Raw genomic sequence first — 21,062 nt, 5'->3', positions numbered from 1 at the left:
GGGTGTGTAAAGGACTGGAAATGATCTGGTATTTGAATTAGAAAGCATAAAAACAGGGAGACCAAAAAACACTCGGAAGGCTTTTCTTTTTCAGGCTGTTGTAGCTGCAACAGTCAACCAAATCTGGAAGGCTTGAAATGATAAGATTTTCAACAACATCAAGGAGAGTCCAATTGCTATTCAAAGGAAGATTCAATACTTGGTAACCATATGTATGTTTATTAAAGTTAGAGAGCAAGATCACTCAAAGCTTGTAGCCGTACTTTGCTAGCTTTCTTTATTCTATTGTTGAGCATCCAATTTAACAGGATATAGGCTGAGTTGATACTTTAGTGTGATAGTATTTTGTAAATGTAATTTCTTTCTTATATGGAATGAAATGATATCTTTTTGCAAAATAATAATAATAGTAGTAGTAGTAGTAGTAATAATAATAATAATAATAATAATAATAATAATAATAATAATAATAATAATAATAATAATAATAATAATAATAATAATAATAATAATAATAATAATAATAATAATAATAATAATAATAATAATAATAATATTAATATTAATATTAATATTAATAATAATAATAATAACAATAACAATAACAATAACAATAACAATAACAATAACAATAACAATAACAATAACAATAACAATAACAATAACAATAACAATAACAATAATAATAACTCTCTCTCTTCAAACAAACTCTCTGAAAATCAAGCCGACATTGAAGTGGTTCACTCCGTTTAGCCGTCCGGGGCCATGGTGTGTGGCCGGAGAGGTAGACCGCCCCTAAAACCTAGAAACGCTCGATCATCGGAAGATAGAGATGAGAAGCTGGTTGAGGATACTACCCCGAAATTGTCTCCACCGAAGACTACTTTTGCGGAATTGTTTACTGCTACTACTTCTGGTATCAAGCCAACGAGACCGGCGCAATCTGGATCTGCACCCCGACAACCTTCCGCTCAGCTTAATAAGGCTTCAAATAACGGTATGGCACTTTCATATGTTAAATTGGATGCTGGTATTGTTATTGATGAGGAGGATATTACCAGTGAGATGGATTACTGGCAGTATACTCTTGTGGGATTTATCTTGGGTAAGCCAACTACACTTGCATATGTTAAATTGGATGCTGGTATTGTTATTGATGAGGAGGATATTACCAGTGAGATGGATTACTGGCAGTATACTCTTGTGGGATCTGTCTTGGGTAAGCCAACTACACTTGCTCATATGGAATCATTAGTAGCTAAATCCTAGAGTCATGTTGATACGCCGGAAGTGTTGTATTTCTCTAGGGGATGGTTTTACTTTCGTTTTGCCTCGAAGGAGGATAAGGATACGATTAAAAACGATTCCTGGAACATGAATGGATTCCCCCTTGAGCTGAAAGAATGGAACCCTAAAATTGTTGAGGAGCTTTCTGCAGTCTCTACCATCCCTGTGTGGGTGCTTTTCCCAAACCTAGATCCATGCTTTTGGTCAAAGGTGGCTTTAAGCAAGGTAGCTAGTGCAGTAGGCAAACCAATTTGTGCTGATGATTATACTACAAATAAAAGTAAGCTGGCTTTTGCTAGGGTTCTAATTGATGTTGACATCTCTAAGGAATTGCCCACATCAGTTTTGATCCAGTCCCCTTTTCATGATACTGTGCTGCAACGTATTGAATACGAATGGATACCATACTACTGCCAGAACTGCAAGAAAATTGGGCATACAAAGGATAAGTGTAGACCAGGGTAGCCACAGAGGGTGTTCAGGCCTAAGGCTAGAAGACTTGCAGCTAATCACCAACCTGCTGTTACACAGGAGCCAGCTGTGGAAGCTGCAACTAGCCTGCCTTCTCCTGCTGTAGCTGCATGGGTTGACCCTGCAGAGGAAGTTATAAAGGAGCCAATTGTGGAAGTTGTTGATGCTCCCCTTGAGACAGTTGATGTGGAGACTGTGGATGATGTTATACTATCTACCTCACCTGACCAACATTTGGAAGGAACTGAGCTCACAAAGGGACACTCAAAATAGCCTTGTCGAAAGAAAGTGGTGCCTGTAAATTTGCAAAATAAATTCGCAAATTTGGAAGTGGAAGCTGATGTTTCTGAGAAGCCTGGTGAACATTTGGTTAATTTTGTGGAGGTATTGGATCCTGGTGAGGATCCCCCTCCATTGATTCAATGATTTTCTCCTCTTAGAATATAAGAGGGTTGAATGACCCTCTTAAGCAGCAGGGGGTTTTATCTTTCTTGCTTGGCAATAATTTGGACTGTGGAGCGGTGTTGGAAACTCATATCAAAACTGCTACTGCTCTTGGCATCTATAAATCTATGTTTGGTAGATACATTAAAGAGGATAATTATGGAGCCCATTATAATAGTAGAATCTGGGTGCTCTGGAACCCTAAGACTGTTGTGGTCTCTGTTCTAGAGTATAGCTCTCAATTTATACATATCTCTCTCACTTGTCTGGTTACAAATCAGAAATTTTTGCTCACCTTCATTTATGCTTTTAATAGAGTAGCGGATAGGTTGGTCCTTCGGGAAAGGTTGTATGAGGGACTTTAATGTTGTCCTAAAGGATGAGGAAAGGTTTGGTAACACTCAAGCTCACTATTCCGAGATGCAGGACCTTTACACACGCTTGGTTTCTAGTAGGCTATTTGATCACCCTGCCACGGGGTGTACTTATACCTGGACAAAAAAGAGAGATGCATCTGTGTGTTGGGCAAAGCTAGAGAGTAGTGGTGAACCAGAACTGGATTGATACACTTTCTTTTGCTGCTACCTTCCTCCCAGCAGGTATATCTGACCATTCTCCCATCATGGTTAGTATTGCTGGGCCTCGGGTGACTCGTTCTTTTAGATACTTGAATTGTTGGGCTCTCTCCCCTCAATTCCATTGTTGTGTGAAAGCTAGCTGGGATGCCGCTATTTATGGTAGTAAGATTGGTGTCTTGTTTCAGATGTTAAAAGCCTTGAAATCTATCTTCAAAGACATACATGGGGCTGAGTTTAGAAGTATGAAGGAAAAAGTTAGCTTGGCTAGGAGTGACTTGCATACTTGTCAGCTAGCTTTGCAATCAAATCCTGGTGATACTTCTCAATTGAACTAGGAGAAGCAATATGCAACTGCTTATACTCACTTGCGTAGGGCTGAGATTAGGACTCTCCATCAAAAGGCGAAAGTGCAACATCTAAAACTTAATGATGACAATACTCAGTATTTTTAATCTAGGATAAATGAAAGGAGAATAAGAGGTAATATTGGAAGTATACTGGAGAAAAATGGGAATACTTGTGTTGCAGGCAGGCTGTTGCAGGAGCTTTTTTGGAATTCTATAAAAGCTTATTGGGGACGGATACACCAGTTGTTGAGCCACCTGATGAGCTTTTTATGACAAACTGTCTCCCTGATTCTGAATGGGCCTTTCTTACTCGACAAGTGACTGGTTCAGAGATCTAGGAGGCTTTATAATCATTTAACAGGAATAAAAGTCCAGGAGTTGACGGGTATTCCTCTAGATTTTTTATAGATGCTTGGAGTACTGTGGGTGCTGACTTTCAAGCTGCTGTTCAGGACTATTTTGCTCGAGGTATTCTTCCAAAGGCAGCAAATTCCACCCTCATTACCCTGGTTCCTAAAAGTGAAACTCCTCAGGCTGTTAGCGATTTTCGTCCGATGTTGTACTACTTTCTACAAGACGGTAAGTAAAATCCTGGCAAATCGATTACGAACTGTCCTGAGCATGGTTGTTGGACAAAGACCTTTTTGACAATTCTGTTTTGGCTCAAGAATTGGGTAGTAGGTATACTAGAAAGTATCTTTCACCTAGATGCATTTTGAAGATCGATATTCGAAAAGCTTTTGATTCGGTAATTGGTCTTTCTTGAGGAGTTGTCTTGCAAAACTTAATTTTCCTGAGATGTTTATCAGATGGGTCATGGGCTGTATGACGACGCCCTATTACTCTATTAATATAAATGAGAAATCTGAAGGTTTTTTTTTCCGGGGAAACAGGGACTGCGACAGGGTGACCCGCTCTCTCCTTACTTTTTTGTCCTCTGCATGGAGGTGTTATCTCGCCTTCTAAGGAAGCTACCTACTGCCCAGGGTTTCTCTTACCATCCCAAGTGCGTTAAATTAAACTTGACGCATTTGGTATTTGCTGACGACTTGCTCGTCTTCACAAGGGGAGATGTTCCCTCTGTACTGGCTGTAGCTGGCTGCCTCTCTGATTTTTCTGCCATGACTAGGCTTTGTGCTAACCCGCTAAAAACCTGCATATACTTTGGTGGTGTTGAAGCACGGGTTATACAGGAGATTGTTCACTGTTCTGGTTTCACTCAGGGCGATTTACCATTTCGTTATTTGGGAATACCTTTCTTTCCTGCCAGACTTACCGAGGCTATGTTCCTGCCTTTGCTGGACAAGATAAAAGAAAAGCTTATGCATTGGGCAAACTATTCATTGAGCTATGCTGGTAAGGTAATCTTATTAATTCTATTATCTTTGGAATTCGCAATTTTTGGGGAGCTAGCATTTTACTTCCTAAGGGTGTGGTGAAGAAGATTAATCACCTATGTCGCCAGTTCCTTTGGGGCTATTCTGATGGTCACAATAGACAGATTTTTAAGAGTTGGGGGAGCCTTTGTATGCCCAAAAATGAAGGCGTTATGGGTATAAATGAAGCATTGAGTTGGAACAAAGCACAAATGACAAAGTGGATTTGGAAACTCCTCTTTAAACCACAAAGCCTGTGGGTACGCTGAATACATGCCTATCTGCTCCATGATACAAATATATGGGACGTGGAGAAAAAGTCGAATGCATCCTGGTACTGGGCAAATGTTCTCCATGTCAGAGATAGCTTGCTTGTTGCTTTTGGCTCCAAGAATGATGCTGCTATTTTCTTGGGTAATATAGAACAAAAATATAGTGCTACTGACCTATATGAGGTGTATTGGCCAAAAGGGGCTAAAGTAGGATGGTCAAAATTGGTTATGGATACTATCAGTTACCCTGCACATACTTTCACTAGTATGATGGCTTTCTCTAATGCTCTGCCCACCATGGAAAATTTGATTTAATGAGGATTTCTTTTCATAAATAGATGTGCTTTATGTGAAGCGGCTTATGAAAATATTGATCATCTTTTTTTCCTGTGCCCTTATTCATCATTGGTTTGGAAAGATATTGCTTGTTGGCTACGAATGAAGCGGGTATGTTAGCAGCTTTCTCAGGTTATTATTTGGTTCAAACTGCATATCCGGGGTAAGCACTGGCGAAAACGAAGGGAGATGTGTACTCTGGTATGTACCATATACATGCTATGGCACGAGAGGAACAAGCGTGTATTCATGGGGCATAAGCAACCTACAGCTGCGGTTTGTCAACGAATCAAATACTTGGTAGCACTTAGAGTCTTTGATTCTGTATCTGAATTCACTGAGGTGGATCTTTCTTGTTGTATGAACTAAATTTTCTAGCTAGTTTGGTTTTTGTACTAGAGGAGCCATACCGGCTGCCTTTGTAGATTAGGCTCTAGGACTTTGTACTTCATTCTTATTTAATGCAATAGTCCTATGCTTTTCTGCAAAAATAATAATAATAATAATAATAATAATAATAATAATAGTAATAATAATAGTAGTAATAATAGTAGTAATAGTAAAATAGTAGTAATAATAGTAATAATAGTAATAATAATAATAACAACAACAACAACAACAACAACAACATTTAACAATAGTCGTGGCAAAAATACTAGCAGACTTTTGCACTACGCCAAATAATAGCATCAACAACGGTTAGAAACGGCTATATACCGTTATTAGTAAAAGATCAGAACCGTTGTAAAAATGACCGTTGTTAAATGTTTACAACGGTTACTGAAAAACACGAGACCATTGTTAAAATAATGAAAAACAACGGTTATGGGAAAAACCGTTGTTAAAACTGTGACAAAAGACAACGGTCATGCCAATAAACGTCGCTAAAAGTGTGACGAAAGACAACGGTTATTAGAAGTACTGGCCAAGCTACTTGGCGACAACGTCGGACCTAACAAAGTGTAGCAAGTGCGGTCACATTGGGTCACAATGACAAAAAGGCTCGTAAGAAAAAAAATTCGTTATTTGCATGTATATTACCAGAATATATTTATGTTATGTTTATATTGCCAAATTATCTTTACATTTACCATAATACTTAAATTTGCCCACGATTTATAATATTTTGTCTCAACTATTATTACCACCACGCCAAATATCAGCATTAACAACGGACAAAACATAACGGTTATTGCATTTAATAACGGTATTTAGGGTACCGTTGTCAAACTTTGGCGGAAACCTAGGCGCAAAACTTATTCATCGTTTTTACAACGGTTGTTAGAAGAACTGTTGTAAAAAGTGTGATAAAAGACAACGGTTTTTAAAATAACCGTTGTAAATGACAAAAGACAACGGTTATGCTAATAATCGTTGTTAAAGTGTGAGAAAAGACATCGATTATGCAGGAACCGTTGTAAAAAGTGTGACAAATAACAACGGTTATGCAAGAACCGTTATTAAAAAATGTGACAAAAGACAACGGTTATGCAAGAACCGTTGTCTTTTGTCACTCTTTTAACAACGGTTTTTTCCATAATTGTTTTCATTTTTTCATTTTTTTAATATTTTGATCAGGGTATTCCAGCTACTAAAATGCTTTTTTTTTTGTTTAGCAGCATCTCAGCATCTGTATATACACTAAATGCTTTCACTAAAATAAATTTCTATACAAAAGTTATAAAAACATTCATCCCAACATCAAAACAACAGTCTAATTTTTACATAAATATCAATTCTCCATACACAAGTCTATATACACATGTTTTCACATAACATCAAATCGATTAAAATGGTACATTATTAAATAGCTATTTAGTTTTGTATTTCATTATCATATTACTTACTCCCTCACATCATTACAAGTTTTTCACCTTATCGAGCTCTGCGCCGAACATCAGCCCATTTACGTATATGGTGCTCCGAATTGGTATTGGCGGTTCCCTTGATAAAATACTAAAGAAATGCCAATAGAAATAGTAGAGTATTGATAAGATATATTAACACTTGCTTAAATGCATTATACTTAAGATTATACAACTCAAAACTCTATCTTAAGAAGTGCAATACTTAAGAGTGATTAGAAGATAACACTTAACAATAATTGATGCATCTCTACTATTTAATAAGAAATATACATTATAACGCAGACCACATATTTATGAAAAAGCGATAACTAAATAGTAAATAAAATATAAGTGATTACTACCTCAAGTAGATTTTTCGGTAAATTTTTAGAAGTTCTACTCTCTTTCGACCCTTTAGCTACATTTATCTCCTACAAAATAAAGGTAATATTATGGGACTAAGATGATTTAAATCAATAAGAAATCAACAATAATCCAACTCAATAACATCAAAATTCACAACATTTCCCACCAAAGATACTAAATTAGCATGATAACACATACTTGCGGATACCACATCTGTAACACCCCCACATACCAAAGTGCCTTACCAAGGACAACCCTAGCATGAGAAGTTGTTACCATCCCGATTGCCCGAGGTTAGTATATCAAAAGTAACCATTCCAAAACATTTATTAAAGTATAAAGTTTAAACTATTACATAGTCTCAAAACAAAACAAAAAGAAAGTGTATATGAAATCTCAATACAACTGGAAACCTAAACAACTACTCGTAACAGCGGAAGCTAGACTCGAAGTGATGACATCCCATATCGTCCCCGCAGCTAAAGACAACCATCACCTGTCACAATATGCTCACCATCCCCGAATGGATCACCACAGTTTTACAAAACAATAACGGAGTTAGTTCACTGTATAATTAAGATAAGCAAATTACAATACAAGCAATGGCAACAATTCCACAAACATTATCCATTCCCAATCATGTCTTATAACCGACTATACACTTAAGTGTGTAGTCCTGCCAGATTACTATCGCGACAGATAATCCACGCTGCCAGTGGGGGACCGCAGCCTTGCCCACCTAAGCCCCGCTCATCGCAACGAGAAATAACCCATGTTCCTTAATGTGCACATCCCCTCTTTTGGCGGGTTCCACAAGGGGCAAATCAAGGGCGTGAAGCCACTCACGCAAGTGACTCCACTCAGCGGAGGATGCACTTCACCATCATAGTCAATCCACCACAACTTCAATAATCCAGAATACCATTAACAACAATACTTATCATACGAATTAAATCACAACATCACATCTTAAATCAATTATGCAATCAACTGAGTAGGGAAACCCTACCTTAGCACAGATCCGATTACGAGTCAACATACGGAAGCTAGAATTGCTCTTCTACAAATTCTCCACCTAACAACAATCACAATAATCCAATCACAACATGCAAACATCCCTTTTTCCCTAATTCCTAATACGAGGTAAAACCCTAAAAAACAAAACTGATAAATGGTATAAAACTAGTGACTTACCGACGCAACCGACGCAAGAGAGAAATGAAGAAGGACTCACGAACAATCAAAGATCTTGGGAGAGATTAGAGATGATTAGAGTACGTAGAAATGTTTTAGGTTTTGGTGAAAAAGTGAAAATTAAAACTGTTAATCATAATTTATAACTTTAATCATCCTTAACCAAACCGCGGAAATAATTCCTGTCAGACCGGATACTCGGTCGAGTATTGAGAATACTCAGCCGAGTACCCCTTACTCGGCCGAGTGTTCCTGGACAGTAGCCTGATCGGAAAACACACAACGCATTACTCGGCCGAGTTAGCCCTATTCGGCAAAGTAACAGGATTCAGAAAAACGTGGTATTACAGTCTTCCCTCCTTAAAAACAACTTCGTTCCCGAAGTTCATACCATACCCAAAACAAAACAAAACAAACCAACACAACATTAACTGATCAACAACAATAACAACAACAACAACAACAACAACAACTCCAAGTACCAACAACTCCAACTATACATGACAACACACTCAACTCAAACTCGAAAGTTGATAAAAACATAGCTATGTTAACCCCAACTAACCCAAAAACAAGCATGCGACCATCTCCTACCCCCCTTAAAAGATAACGGTTACGTCCCCATAACCAAACATACCTGATCGAAAAGGTGAGGAAAATGCTCTCTCATTGACTCCTCTGGTTCCCATGTGGCCTCTTCCATATTGTGATTAGTCCAAAGTACCTTTAGTAAGACGGTATCACCGTTCCTTGTCTTGCGTACTTTCCGGTCTAAGATCTCCTTGGAATCTCCGCATAAGTTAGAGACTAATCTAACTCTATGCTCTCAACCTTAAGCACATGTGATGAATCGCTCACATACTTCCGGAGTTGCGAAACATGAAAAAAGTTGTGGACTCGATCCAACGATGGTGGTAAAGCTTGTCGGTAGGCTACTTCACCTATGCGGTCTAGGATTTCATACGGGCCGATAAACTTCTGGCTCAACTTCCCTTTCTTAGCCATACACTTACTAGTAGTATAAATCAACATGAAAACACATACATTCAGAAATTAAACAAAAAAACTTCTAATCTAACATATGGATAATAAACATGTTGTCATCAAAGGAGTGACAACAATAACAAACGTGAGTTTCAAAAATTCCACCTTTGCATATACCAGTATGCGTTTACTTCTAAAAAATATATATCTTGTAGTGGTTGCTACACTTGTTAAACAAAGTTATAATGATTCACCCAATTAAATCTTAAAGAACAATATTTATTGCAAATAAATGGTACACATCAATAATAGTTTATAAAACAGCGAGATCGAGGGAAAAGAGGCGAGGGTTTGTGACGTAAAATTTAAGTAAAATTTACACGAAAATGGCGGCGGCGAGAGGAAGGGCTTGCTAGAAAGAGGGTTTATGTCCAAGGGTTATTAGGAATAGTTGAGTCGAAGGGAATTTAATATGCGTATATGAATATATAGGAGGGTGAAATATTACAACGGTTCTTCTACTAACATTTGTCTTTGGTCACACTTTTTACAATGGATCTTGCATAACCGTTGTCTTTTGTCATACTTTTAACAACAATTATTAGCATAACCTTTGTTTTTTATCACTTACAACGGTTCTTCTATTAACCATTGTATTAAGTCACACTTTTTACAACGGTTCTTGCATAACTGTTGTCTTTTATCACACTTTAACAACGGTTATTGACATAACCATTGTCTTTTGTCATTTACAACGGTTCTTCTAATAACCGTTGTCTTTTATCACACTTTTTATAACGATTCTTCTAGCAACCGTTGTAAAAACGATGAATAAGTTTCGCGCCTAGGTTTCCACCAAAGTTTGACAACGGTACCCTAAATACCGTTATTATATGCAATAAAACGTTGTGTTTTGTTCGTTGTTAATGCTCATATTTGGCGTTGTGGTAATAATAGTTGAGACAAAATATTATAAATCGTGGGCAAATTTTTAGTATTATGATAAATGTAAAGATAATGTGGCAATATATACATAACCTAAATATAGTATACAATATATTCTGGTAATATACATACAAATAATGAATTTCTTTTCCTATGGGCCTCTTTGTCATTGCGACCCAACGTGAGCGCACTTGCTATACTGTGTTAGGTCCGACATTGTCGCCAAGTAGCTAGGCCATTACATCAAATATTGCCTAATATTTTGCCATGTTTGGAATACATAATAGGTCACATGAATATAATCAATGTTATTTAAGTATGTAACTTGTTGATAAATAATTACTAAACTACTATTCACTAAATAGGCAGACAGTGTATTATTACCAGTACAATTGATCAAAAATAAGTCAAGGTAGGAGGTGTCGTCCATACACCATGCAATTTAAAGTATTCGGGAAGAAGGGTCTTTGGAATTTTTGTCAGTGGAACATATAGTGATTGACCACTTGAAATCAACATTGTATGCCTTTGTTGGAGCCAATGACGCCTGAGAAGGAGATGGTGGTGCACACAAACCCGTCATTGCAAGATTCATGGTGAAAATAATGATTATGTATTTTAACATTTTTAATTTTTTTTATTTATAATTTAGCTTCTTTTAAGTTATATAGTACGTTTGGTGAGAAATGTGTGAATTTATAGAGCAAACCACTTACTAATTCATATTTTTATACCTAATACGCTACTCAAAGTTAACCATAAAAGTATAGTCAATTAGTCATCTTATTCAGTTTTCTCCTAATATTGTCTTTGCTATGCTTTAGTAAAGCTAGTTTTCTGAATAAATTACAACTAATACCATTAAGTGTCAGTTCTGTTATTTTGGAATTAAAGTCACCTCTTTAAGTTTAGTTCATAAAAGTTGAAATCCTATAATATTATCATTATAATTACTTATTATAATTATTATTATAGTTTTTTGTTATTGTTGCCTTTATTATTATATTATATTATATTATATGTATTATATTATATTATATTTTTTTAATGTTAATGTTATTATTATTATTATTATTGTTGTTGTTGTTGTTGTTGTTGTTGTTGTTGTTGTTGTTGTTGTTGTTGTTGTTGTTGTTGTTGTTGTTGTTGTTGTTACTATTATTATTACTATTACTATTATTATTACTATTACTAGAGTAGATCCGGCACAAAAGCGCGGTTTCTTAGATCGTTTTATATATAGATCTTATCAACTAAATGTGAAGTATTAGTAGGTAGAAATAAAAATTTAACATTTTCAACCCTAATAAAATTAATAGTTTATGTGAGACTTTTTATTTTTCTAGAAAAGTTATATATTAAAAATAAGATTTGTCGATTTAACATAAACAACTTATGATTCTTTTTTTATCCATACAAAACGTTTTAGTGAAGTGTATAGCTATTATTGTTATTTTTGTTAGAATATGCGATGTAAAAAAATATAAAGAAAAAGGTGGAATATATAAAGTAATTTAATAATGTGAGTAAAATTTGTATATGTATATATATGAATAAATTTTTTAATAATATGAGTCAAAAAATTAAGCCCAATTATGAAAGTTTTATTATTTGAGAAGATTTTCGAATACATTATATATATACTTATAGAATAACTTCCTAAATTAAGACCCAACTTATAGCTAAAGCATTTTAGGCGGGAAAACTCCAAACTTTTTCTAATCTTTTAGTAAAGAGAGGGTTGGTGGTGGACTAGTGGTAAGGTAAGCTTCTCATTGAAAATAAGAATAGTCCATATATACAAGCATTATAGGGAACACATAGTCTTTTTCAACATCCTTAAGAACAAGAAAACCAGCATGCCTAGACGCTCATAAACTAGAACATATTAAAATTTATGATATTGCACTGAAGCATATTAACAAGTCTAGCCTTGGACATCACTAATAATCAACTGAACCATATGCCAAGTAGCCTGTAAAACCATATATATCATGATAGCTAACGTTTCTTACCCGTCAAATATGGTAAAACGTGAAATATCATAGATCCATATTAGACTCTCTAATAAAAATTAAATTATCTCATAATTTATCATTTTAGTGATCTATGTAACATGCATGCAAATATAAAACCATAAAAATGAAAGTAAAGGAAAAATAATTTCCTTACATAGATTTTTATGGTAATATGGGCACAATCAAGATCTCCTAACTTGATTGTTCTTGAGCTTATAATAAAAGGATGATCCTCCTAACAAATCTTCAAAGAGAAGATCTCCTTACAATGTGCACCCAAGAACTCAACCCAAAAATCTAACAAGTATTTTACTAGAAACTTGTTAAAAATATTCCCTTGATAATATGTAAATAATACTAACACTCTTAGTAATTATTTATTTTGGTTTACTAACAACTTAGTAAAGGATGAATAATAATTTTAGAGAGATGATTGATTTTGTTCACATGCAAAAACATAAGTGAAGTAGTGTACAAAAATGAACAACAATTTGGAGTATATAGGAGAGGAAAGTGGCGGGTGGAGTGAAGTGGAGTGAGGAAGTCAACTTGTTATAATTTTTGTCCAATCTTTATCATATGCATATGATCATATGACAATATTATGGAAGAATAACAAGCAAAATGTAATGATCATGATCATCCACTACACTCCATTTACACGGTCTAATGTACCATTTACGGGTCCATTTTGGTTCTCATATTTGTTGCACAAATACATGTAAATTTTATTTAAAAATCGTTTCATGTTTAAATGCTTCCAATTTATTTCGTCCAAATCACTCCGTAAATATACATGTATCGCTACACATATTATTTACGTACTAATATTTATCACATTAATCAATTAGTAAAATTTTAGTGAATTAACAATTAATTAACTAAAACCCGTCTCATAATAATTTATTATTCAATTATCGCATAATTAAATAATAACTGCCGCTCCTCGAGTTTGCAACTCGAAATCTCTCTAAAAATAATCGACTAACCTTTTAGTCTATAAATCAAGGGACTAAATAAATTGTATCTCATACAATTAATTAGTTGTCAATTGGGGTTCGTTCCTTTAGGTGTGACCGAAAGAGGTCAGTTGATCACCGTCGTCTCACGACAATAACGTCAAACTCTAGTCAGCCAACCGTTATCGATTTATGTTAATCAACTGACGAGGATCAAATAATTAAATATCTGATGATATTCCTTTAATGAGATTTATTATGTAAACGCAATATTGTGGAGTTCGACACAAGGTGTGCGCTACCAATTCTCTTGTCCGTTTTAATCTCCTACTCAATGCAAGGTTTTTTTAGGTCGCACTTGCACATGAACATATCGCGAGTGGTTTTCTCGATCGGGAGTGTGACTACTTGACCAGAAAAATCTGTCACAGATTACTTCCGAGCGTGGCCACGCATTTGTAGTCATTAACTCCTCGAGTGGCCTTGAGATATAGTTACCCAACGTGGGTGGACAATTCCTGTCTGCCCTATCTATCCTATTGCACAAGATGAGATCACCATGACCTAGTAAATGCCCTTTGGCCTCCTTTCACGGCACGACCTAGGACAAAAACCAAAGTCACTCGGAAACTGCACTTGCTCAGATAATAGTCTCCAGTCAAAAGAATCGACTCATAGGAATGTCTTAGAGATCCCTGCAACGACCAGGCGTCTATAATAGAACTTATGGACTCTCTAAATGGTCACTGTCCGGCAAAGTGTCACACACTCTGCCGATGTAATCGACTAGTCATCACGTATGACCTTATGGTGTTGAACAACCATCAATCGACTTACAATCTAGTCACTCCGAGACGTCACCTCATTAAGTGACTAGGGACAAAATACAATGTTCATCTTGTTCACTTGAATAGTGTTCAACATTGTCTCCACAACTTATTCAGATAAACAAGGTATTCAATATTTTCAGTCAAACTGTAACACCCCCATACTCCAAGTGCCTTACCAGGACCACTCAAGTATAAGAATGCTACCTTCTCGGTTACCCGAGGCAATGATAATCAAATAGACAATAATGAATCAACATTTAAATAGAAATACTTTAGCGAAAGGTTACAATCTCAAAACCAAATCCAAAATACGAATACATGTTCTCAAAGCCAACTGTCTACTGAATTAACAGAAATGTTATTAAACTACTAAGCTACAGCGGAAGACTTCTATCATCGGACCGTGGCACATCCCAACTATCCCAGTAACTCGACTCATACCTGCTCAATAACTGCTCACCATCCCCGAATGGATCACCACAGTTTTTAAAACATTAAACGGGGTCAGTACTAATCACACAATTTATATAAACCAACAATACAGTAGAACAAACAGCTCAATCATCATAGATATTCTCCGAACTCCAAACCCAACTCCACAATCCTGACTACACACTAAAGTGTGTAGTCCTGCCAGAGTGCCCATCGCAACAGGTCACTCCTCGCCGCCAGTGGGGGACCGCAGCCGATCCCACCTAAGCCCCGCTCATCTCCATCGAGCGATAAACCCAAATCCATTAATGTGCACATCCCTTCTGTGGCGGGTTCCACAGAAGGCGAATCATGGGCGTGAAGCCACTCCCGCAAGTGACTCCACTCAGCCAGGGACGCACCCCGAGAAACACAGACAGATACAATCAATCACAACTACTATCAGCAACCAAATCCAGCAATCGTCACAATACGAGTATGATAATATTCAATAACCACAAAACACCACAGCACATTATGGAACTAATACTGAGTAGGGAAACCCTACCTGGAAAGCACAACACAATCAGACGATCTCACAGCTGATATCAAAACGCTTCCTCTACGAATCCTCCTCCTAACATACAAACATATAATCACTACCAATCATAAAGTCAACAAAACCCCCAATTCCCAACATTAGGGTTTAACCAACTTTAATGAAATACTATAAAAACGGTATATAGGTCTTACCCTCGACGCAAGGATCACAACGGTATAAAGAAAGGTAAAATCCGACCTTCCAAGCTCCGGAATTTGCCAACAATGCGATTGATTGAAGAACGAACGTGCTTTGATTTCTCTTTTTGAAAGTGATTAGGTTTTAAAAGTGTTTAAAGAACAATGACGGAAGATATTATATACTTATTCGCATTATTAACAAAACCCGAGAAATCATCCCCTCAGAAACCGGCTACTCGCGAGTAGCTAGGGTACTCGATCGAGTGCCCCTTACTCGATCGAGTATCCACGTTACTCGATCGAGTACCCAACAGGTCAGAAACTATTTTAAACTGCAACTCACCCTTACTCGACAGAGTAAGGCCTACTCGATAGAGTACCCAAAGACTCATAAATACGTAGTATTACAGTCTTCCCTCCTTAAAAAGAACTTCGTCCCCGAAGTTCAAACCACAACAAAACAAAGACTCACACTACGACACTCCCGACTCAATAACCAAAACAAACTCAACATAAAACATGTTATTAACCCAAACTCAACCTGACTCAACGACAACAACCATACCGACATAACATAAAAAGGGTATAAAAACTCTTAAAAACTCTTTGCGATAATCTCCTACCCCCCTAAAAGAAACAAGGTTATGTCCCCGTAACCATACATACCTGATCAAAAAGGAAAGGGTAACGCTCTCTCATGGCATCCTCTGCCTCCCATATAGCCTCCTCAGTCTCGTGGTTAGACCAAAGGATCTTAAGCAAAACTGTCTCACCACTCCTAGTCTTCCTAACCTTTCGGTCAAGAATCTGCTTAGGTACCTCCAGATATGATAAGGACTCATCTAGCTCTAAGCTCTCTGCCTCTAACACATGTGACGGGTCACTCACATACTTCCGCAGCTGCGATACATGAAACACATTATGCACTCTCTCTAACGCAGCTGGTAAAGCCAGACGATATGCAACTTCTCCAACCCGCTCTAAGATCTCATAAGGCCCGATGACCTTCTGACTCAGCTTGCCTTTCTTCCCAAATCTCATAACCCCACGCATAGGAGACACTTTCAGAAGAACCTTATCCCCAACCTGAAACTCTATATCCCGGCGATGTAGATCTGCATAACTCTTTTGCCTATCCCGAGTTGCTCTCATCCGTTTCCCGATCATCTTTATCTGTTCAACCATCTCATGTACCATCTCTGGTCCTAGAAACATCCTCAAAGACTGTCGTCCCAACAAATCGGACTCCTGCATCTCCTCCCATATAAAGCCTCAAACGGTGCCATGCCAATACTAGTGTGATAATTGTTGTTGTAAGAAAACTCTATCAAATCCAACCTCTGTTCCCAACTACCACCAAAGTCCATCACACAAGCTCGTAACATATCCTCAAGAGTTTTGATTGTTCTCTCGTCCGACCGTGCCTCTGTCGCAGGATGAAAAGCTGTACTCATCTTCAAAGTTGTTCCCAAAGATTCCTGCAACTCTTTCCAAAACCTTGAGATAAACCTCGCATCTCTGTCAGATACTATATCCTTAGGGACCCCATGTAACTTTAGCACATTCTTTCGATAAGCCAGAGCTAATTGTGCTTTAGTCCATGTATCTTTCATTGGCACAAACTGAGCTGACTTGGTCAGTCGATCCACTATCACCCATATCATGTTGTTACCCTGTTGACTCTTTGGCAAACCCACGATAAAATCCATAGAAATGGATTCCCACTTCCACTCAAGTACCTCTAAAGACTGAATCTTACCTTGTGGTCGTCGCTGTTCCCCTTTAACTCTCTGGCATGTCAAACAACGGGCCACAAACTCAGCTGTTTCTTTCTTTATCCCAGGTACCAAAACGTGTTCTTCAAATCCTTGTATAGTTTGTCACCACCTGGATGTACTGAATACGGTGTACAATGTGCCTCTGTCATGATTGTCTTTTTCAGCTCCTCATCATTAGGGACACACCACCTACCATCGAACCTCAAACTACAGTCTGTATGAATAGAAAAACGGGACACTGTCCCTTTCTCTACTCCGGCTTTCCACTCAACCATCTTAGGATCTAAAGCCTGTTTACCTCGAATATCATCATAAAGATCAGGCTGTACTGTCAAATCTCCCACTGCATCCCCTCTCTGCATCATATGTATCCCAAACTTCCCCATCTCATCTCTCAACCTCATCAAAGATAGAGCTGTACACAGGGAGTGTACACTCTTCCTACTCAAAGCATCTGCAACAACATTGGCGTTCCCTTCATGGTAGATAATATCCATGTCATAATCGCCAATCAGCTCCATCCACCTCCTATGTCTCATGTTCAACTCCTTTTGAGTGAAGATGTACTTGAGACTCTTGTGATCCAAAAATACCTTAAAGGTCACCCCATAAAGGTAATGTCTCCAAATCTTAAGAGCAAACACCACTGCACCCAACTCTAGATCATGTGTAGGGTAGTTCTCCTCATACGGCTTCAATTGCTTAGAAGCATAGGCAATCACCTTACCGTTCTGCATCAACACACATCCCAAACCATTCTTTGAGGCATCTGTATAAACCTCAAAGTTCTCGATCCCTTCAGGCAATGCTAAGATAGGAGCTGTGGTCAAACGCTCCTTTAATGTTTGGAACGCTTTCTCACAACTCTCATCCCAATGAAACCTGTTCTCTTTCCTCATCAAAGCTGTCATAGGTCTAGCTATCTTGGAGAAATCTTTCACGAACCGTCTGTAGTATCCAGCTAAACCTAAGAAACTCCTGATCTCAAAGAACATTCGTGGTGCTTCCCACTTTGTCACCGCCTCAATCTTCGCCGGATCCTGACTACTCCCTCCTTAGAGATCACATGCCCTTAAAAGCAACTTTCTCTAACCGAACTCACACTTGGACAGCTTAGCATATAACTCATGCTCCCTCAAAGTCTGCAACACAATCCTCAGATGCTCCTCATGCTCCTCCTTAGTCTTAGAGTAGACTAAGATGTCATCGATAAACACCACCACAAACTTGTCCAAAAACTGTCTGAAGATTCTGTTCATCAAATCCATAAACACAGCCGAAGCATTAGATAACCCAAACGGCATCACCACATACTCATAATGGCCATACCTCGACGTGAAGGCTGTCTTTGGTATGTCCACCTCTCTAATCTTCACCTGATGGTATTCCGACCTCAAATCAATCTTAGAAAAGACTGATGCACCACTCAACTGATCAAACAAGTCGTCTATCCTTGGCAAAGGATACTTGTTCTTCACCGTCACTCGGTTCAGCTCCCTGTAGTCTATGCACAACCTCAAACTCCCATCTTTCTTCTTCACGAAAAGAACTGGTGCTCCCCACGGTGATACACTAGGTCTAATGTATCCCTTCTCTATCAGATCATCTAACTGTTTCCTGAGCTCCTCCATCTCTTTAGGACCCATCCGTGCACGGTGCCTTAGAGATTGGCCCCCCCCCCGGTTTCAACTCAACCGTGAAATCTATCTCCTCTTCGGTGGTAACCCGGAATCTCCTCTGGAAAAACATCTCGCAAACTCCCCACCACCGGTATCCGATCAACTGTCGGACTCTATCCGGTCATCTCTCACATGGCACAAGATCAAAGGGCATCCCTTCCTCAGATAAGACTTCAAGGTGACAGCTGTAATCAACTTAACTTTGGGTTTGACTAGAAACCCACGATAAGACACACTAACACCCTTAGGCCCTCTCAAAGACACTTTCTTTTGATGACAGTCTATCTTAGCTTTATACTTTCCCAACCAATCCATCCCGACTATCATCTCAAAACCGTCAAAAGGAAACTCTAGCAAGTCTACAGGTAGATCAACTTGCCCAACTATCATAGAAACATCTCTAAACAACCTCCCACATGATACAGACTCACACGAAGGTATAAAAAATTTCTCACTCACAGACTCATATACCCCCAAACCCAACCGTTTAACATGACTCGAAGATACAAACGACCGCCCCCGAATCAAACAAAACAAAGGTATGAATACCGTTAACAAGAAAAGTACCAGTGATAACATGTGCATCCTCCTCAGCTGCTTTCTTGTCCATCATGAACATGACTTTCCATGGTCTTTGTCCACCTCCCGGACAAGATTGGTGATGTGGTCGGCTTAACACCCGACCCCCGATTGATTGTTGTTGTTGTTCGTAGTGGTTCTTGATAAAAATTACCGCCATTCTTTGTTACCTCCACCCCGATAGCTCGACTTCCCGGTTAGACCATTACCCAGACGGTCTATTGCTCGCATAACTCTGTGCAGGTCCCTGAGAATAGCTCCCCCGAGCCGATCCCTGTAAATCTCCCGGTGCACTCGTGCACTCATGCCTCTTGTGGCCTACACCGCCACAGCCAAACCAAGTCATCCCCCAACTACCACTACTACTCACACGGGCACACCCAAAGGAAGCCCCAGCACTGAACCCTAACCCAGAAGAAAACCCTCTAGCCTGATTGTGGTTGCCTTTCTTGTGACTGGATTGACCACCACCCTCACTCTCAGCCTTTCTTTTCTCAACACCCACTCTCTCCTGAGCCATCTCCACCAACCTCTCAGCTCTCCCAGCCCTCTCATAAGCTTCCTTAACATCAGTAAGGACTCCTACAGGTAGCTTATCTATGATCTTAGGGGTTAACCCCCTCTCAAACCTCAGCGCCAGGTTCTCCTCACTCAAACCCATATCCTCAGCATACCTAGACTTCTCATTAAACTCCTTGTAGTACTCAACAACTGACATATCAGATGTCATCTTAAACCCATCAAACTCCTCCCTTAGCTTACTCCTCACATGCTCCGGTACAAACTCTTTCCTCATAGCCCTCCGAAACTCTTCCCAAGGTATATCAGGTAAGCCCTGGTTCACATACATCTCCCTAGCACTCACCTTCACCTTATCCCACCATTCGCCAGCTGCTTCCCTCAGGTAGAACGCAGCTTGCTCTACTCTCATCTCATCAGGACAGTGAACCAGGTCTAGTATGTTCTCCATCTCACGATGCCAGTTATCAAGAAGGTTTGGTTCCCCGGCCCCCTTGTACTCTTTTGGGTTAAACCTCGCTATATAGAGACTGATCTTAGAGTGATCAACCTCCTTATCCTTATCTTTTCCCACTTTCTTTAAGGCCTCAGTAAGAGCATCTTGATGCTCCAACATCTTAACGATATCATCTATGTTCATGGTCTCAGCTCTCTCATAATAAGCGTTTCTCTTGGGCGGCATCTTGAAACTATATAAGAAAAGGTAGACATAAACATACGCACTAAAACCTCAAAACACGAAAGCGGACTAACCAAAACACACTCGATCGAGTGCCTAAACCTACTCGATCGAGTAAGAGGCTATTCGATCGAGTGCCCACCATACTCGATCGAATGCCACGACATCAGACCCCAAACAGACCTTCTGATCTCTAACATACTCGACCGAGTAGCCCGAGGTACTCGATCGAGTGCACAAAAACACGATTTTGGTTGCAAAATCGTCAAATACCCACTCGATCGAGTCAGACCCACTCGATCGAGTCATGCTAACTCGAATATGCTACCCGCATGCTATATCATATCCTAACATATTCTATACAACTTTATAACTCGACATATAAAATAGTTAAGCATGCATTTCTACCAAGCTTTTCATAT

The 21,062-nt window shown here is 38.5% G+C and overlaps 1 protein-coding gene across 1 annotated transcript; it reads left to right on the top strand.

Annotated features, from left to right (window-relative positions):
• The first annotated feature begins 2,824 nt into the window (after nt 1-2,824).
• On the top strand, nt 2,825-5,090 carry LOC141601939 (uncharacterized). The gene is made up of 7 exons (XM_074422245.1): nt 2,825-3,034; nt 3,116-3,222; nt 3,309-3,451; nt 3,536-3,706; nt 3,796-3,875; nt 4,021-4,488; nt 4,818-5,090. The coding sequence occupies exons 1-7, from the start codon at nt 2,825-2,827 to the stop codon at nt 5,088-5,090; spliced, it is 1,452 nt and encodes a 483-aa protein (XP_074278346.1).
• Nucleotides 5,091-21,062: the final 15,972 nt, after the last annotated feature.

The sequence above is a fragment of the Silene latifolia genome, chromosome 9, assembly GCF_048544455.1.
Source record: "Silene latifolia isolate original U9 population chromosome 9, ASM4854445v1, whole genome shotgun sequence".
In the NCBI taxonomy this organism is placed as follows: domain Eukaryota; kingdom Viridiplantae; phylum Streptophyta; class Magnoliopsida; order Caryophyllales; family Caryophyllaceae; genus Silene; species Silene latifolia.
The sequence above is the reverse complement of the archived record's forward strand: the minus strand, read 5'-3'. Positions and strand labels throughout refer to the sequence as shown.

Excerpts from the sequence above, each read along its gene's own strand:
- LOC141601939 (XM_074422245.1), top strand. The coding sequence starts at position 2,825 with ATGGTTAGTATTGCTGGGCCTCGGGTGACTCGTTCTTTTAGATACTTG. Across the intron at positions 3,707-3,795 it reads GTACTACTTTCTACAAGACG|AATTGGGTAGTAGGTATACT; the intron begins GTAAGTAAAATC and ends TTTTGGCTCAAG. Across the intron at positions 4,489-4,817 it reads CATTGAGCTATGCTGGTAAG|AAAAAGTCGAATGCATCCTG; the intron begins GTAATCTTATTA and ends TGGGACGTGGAG.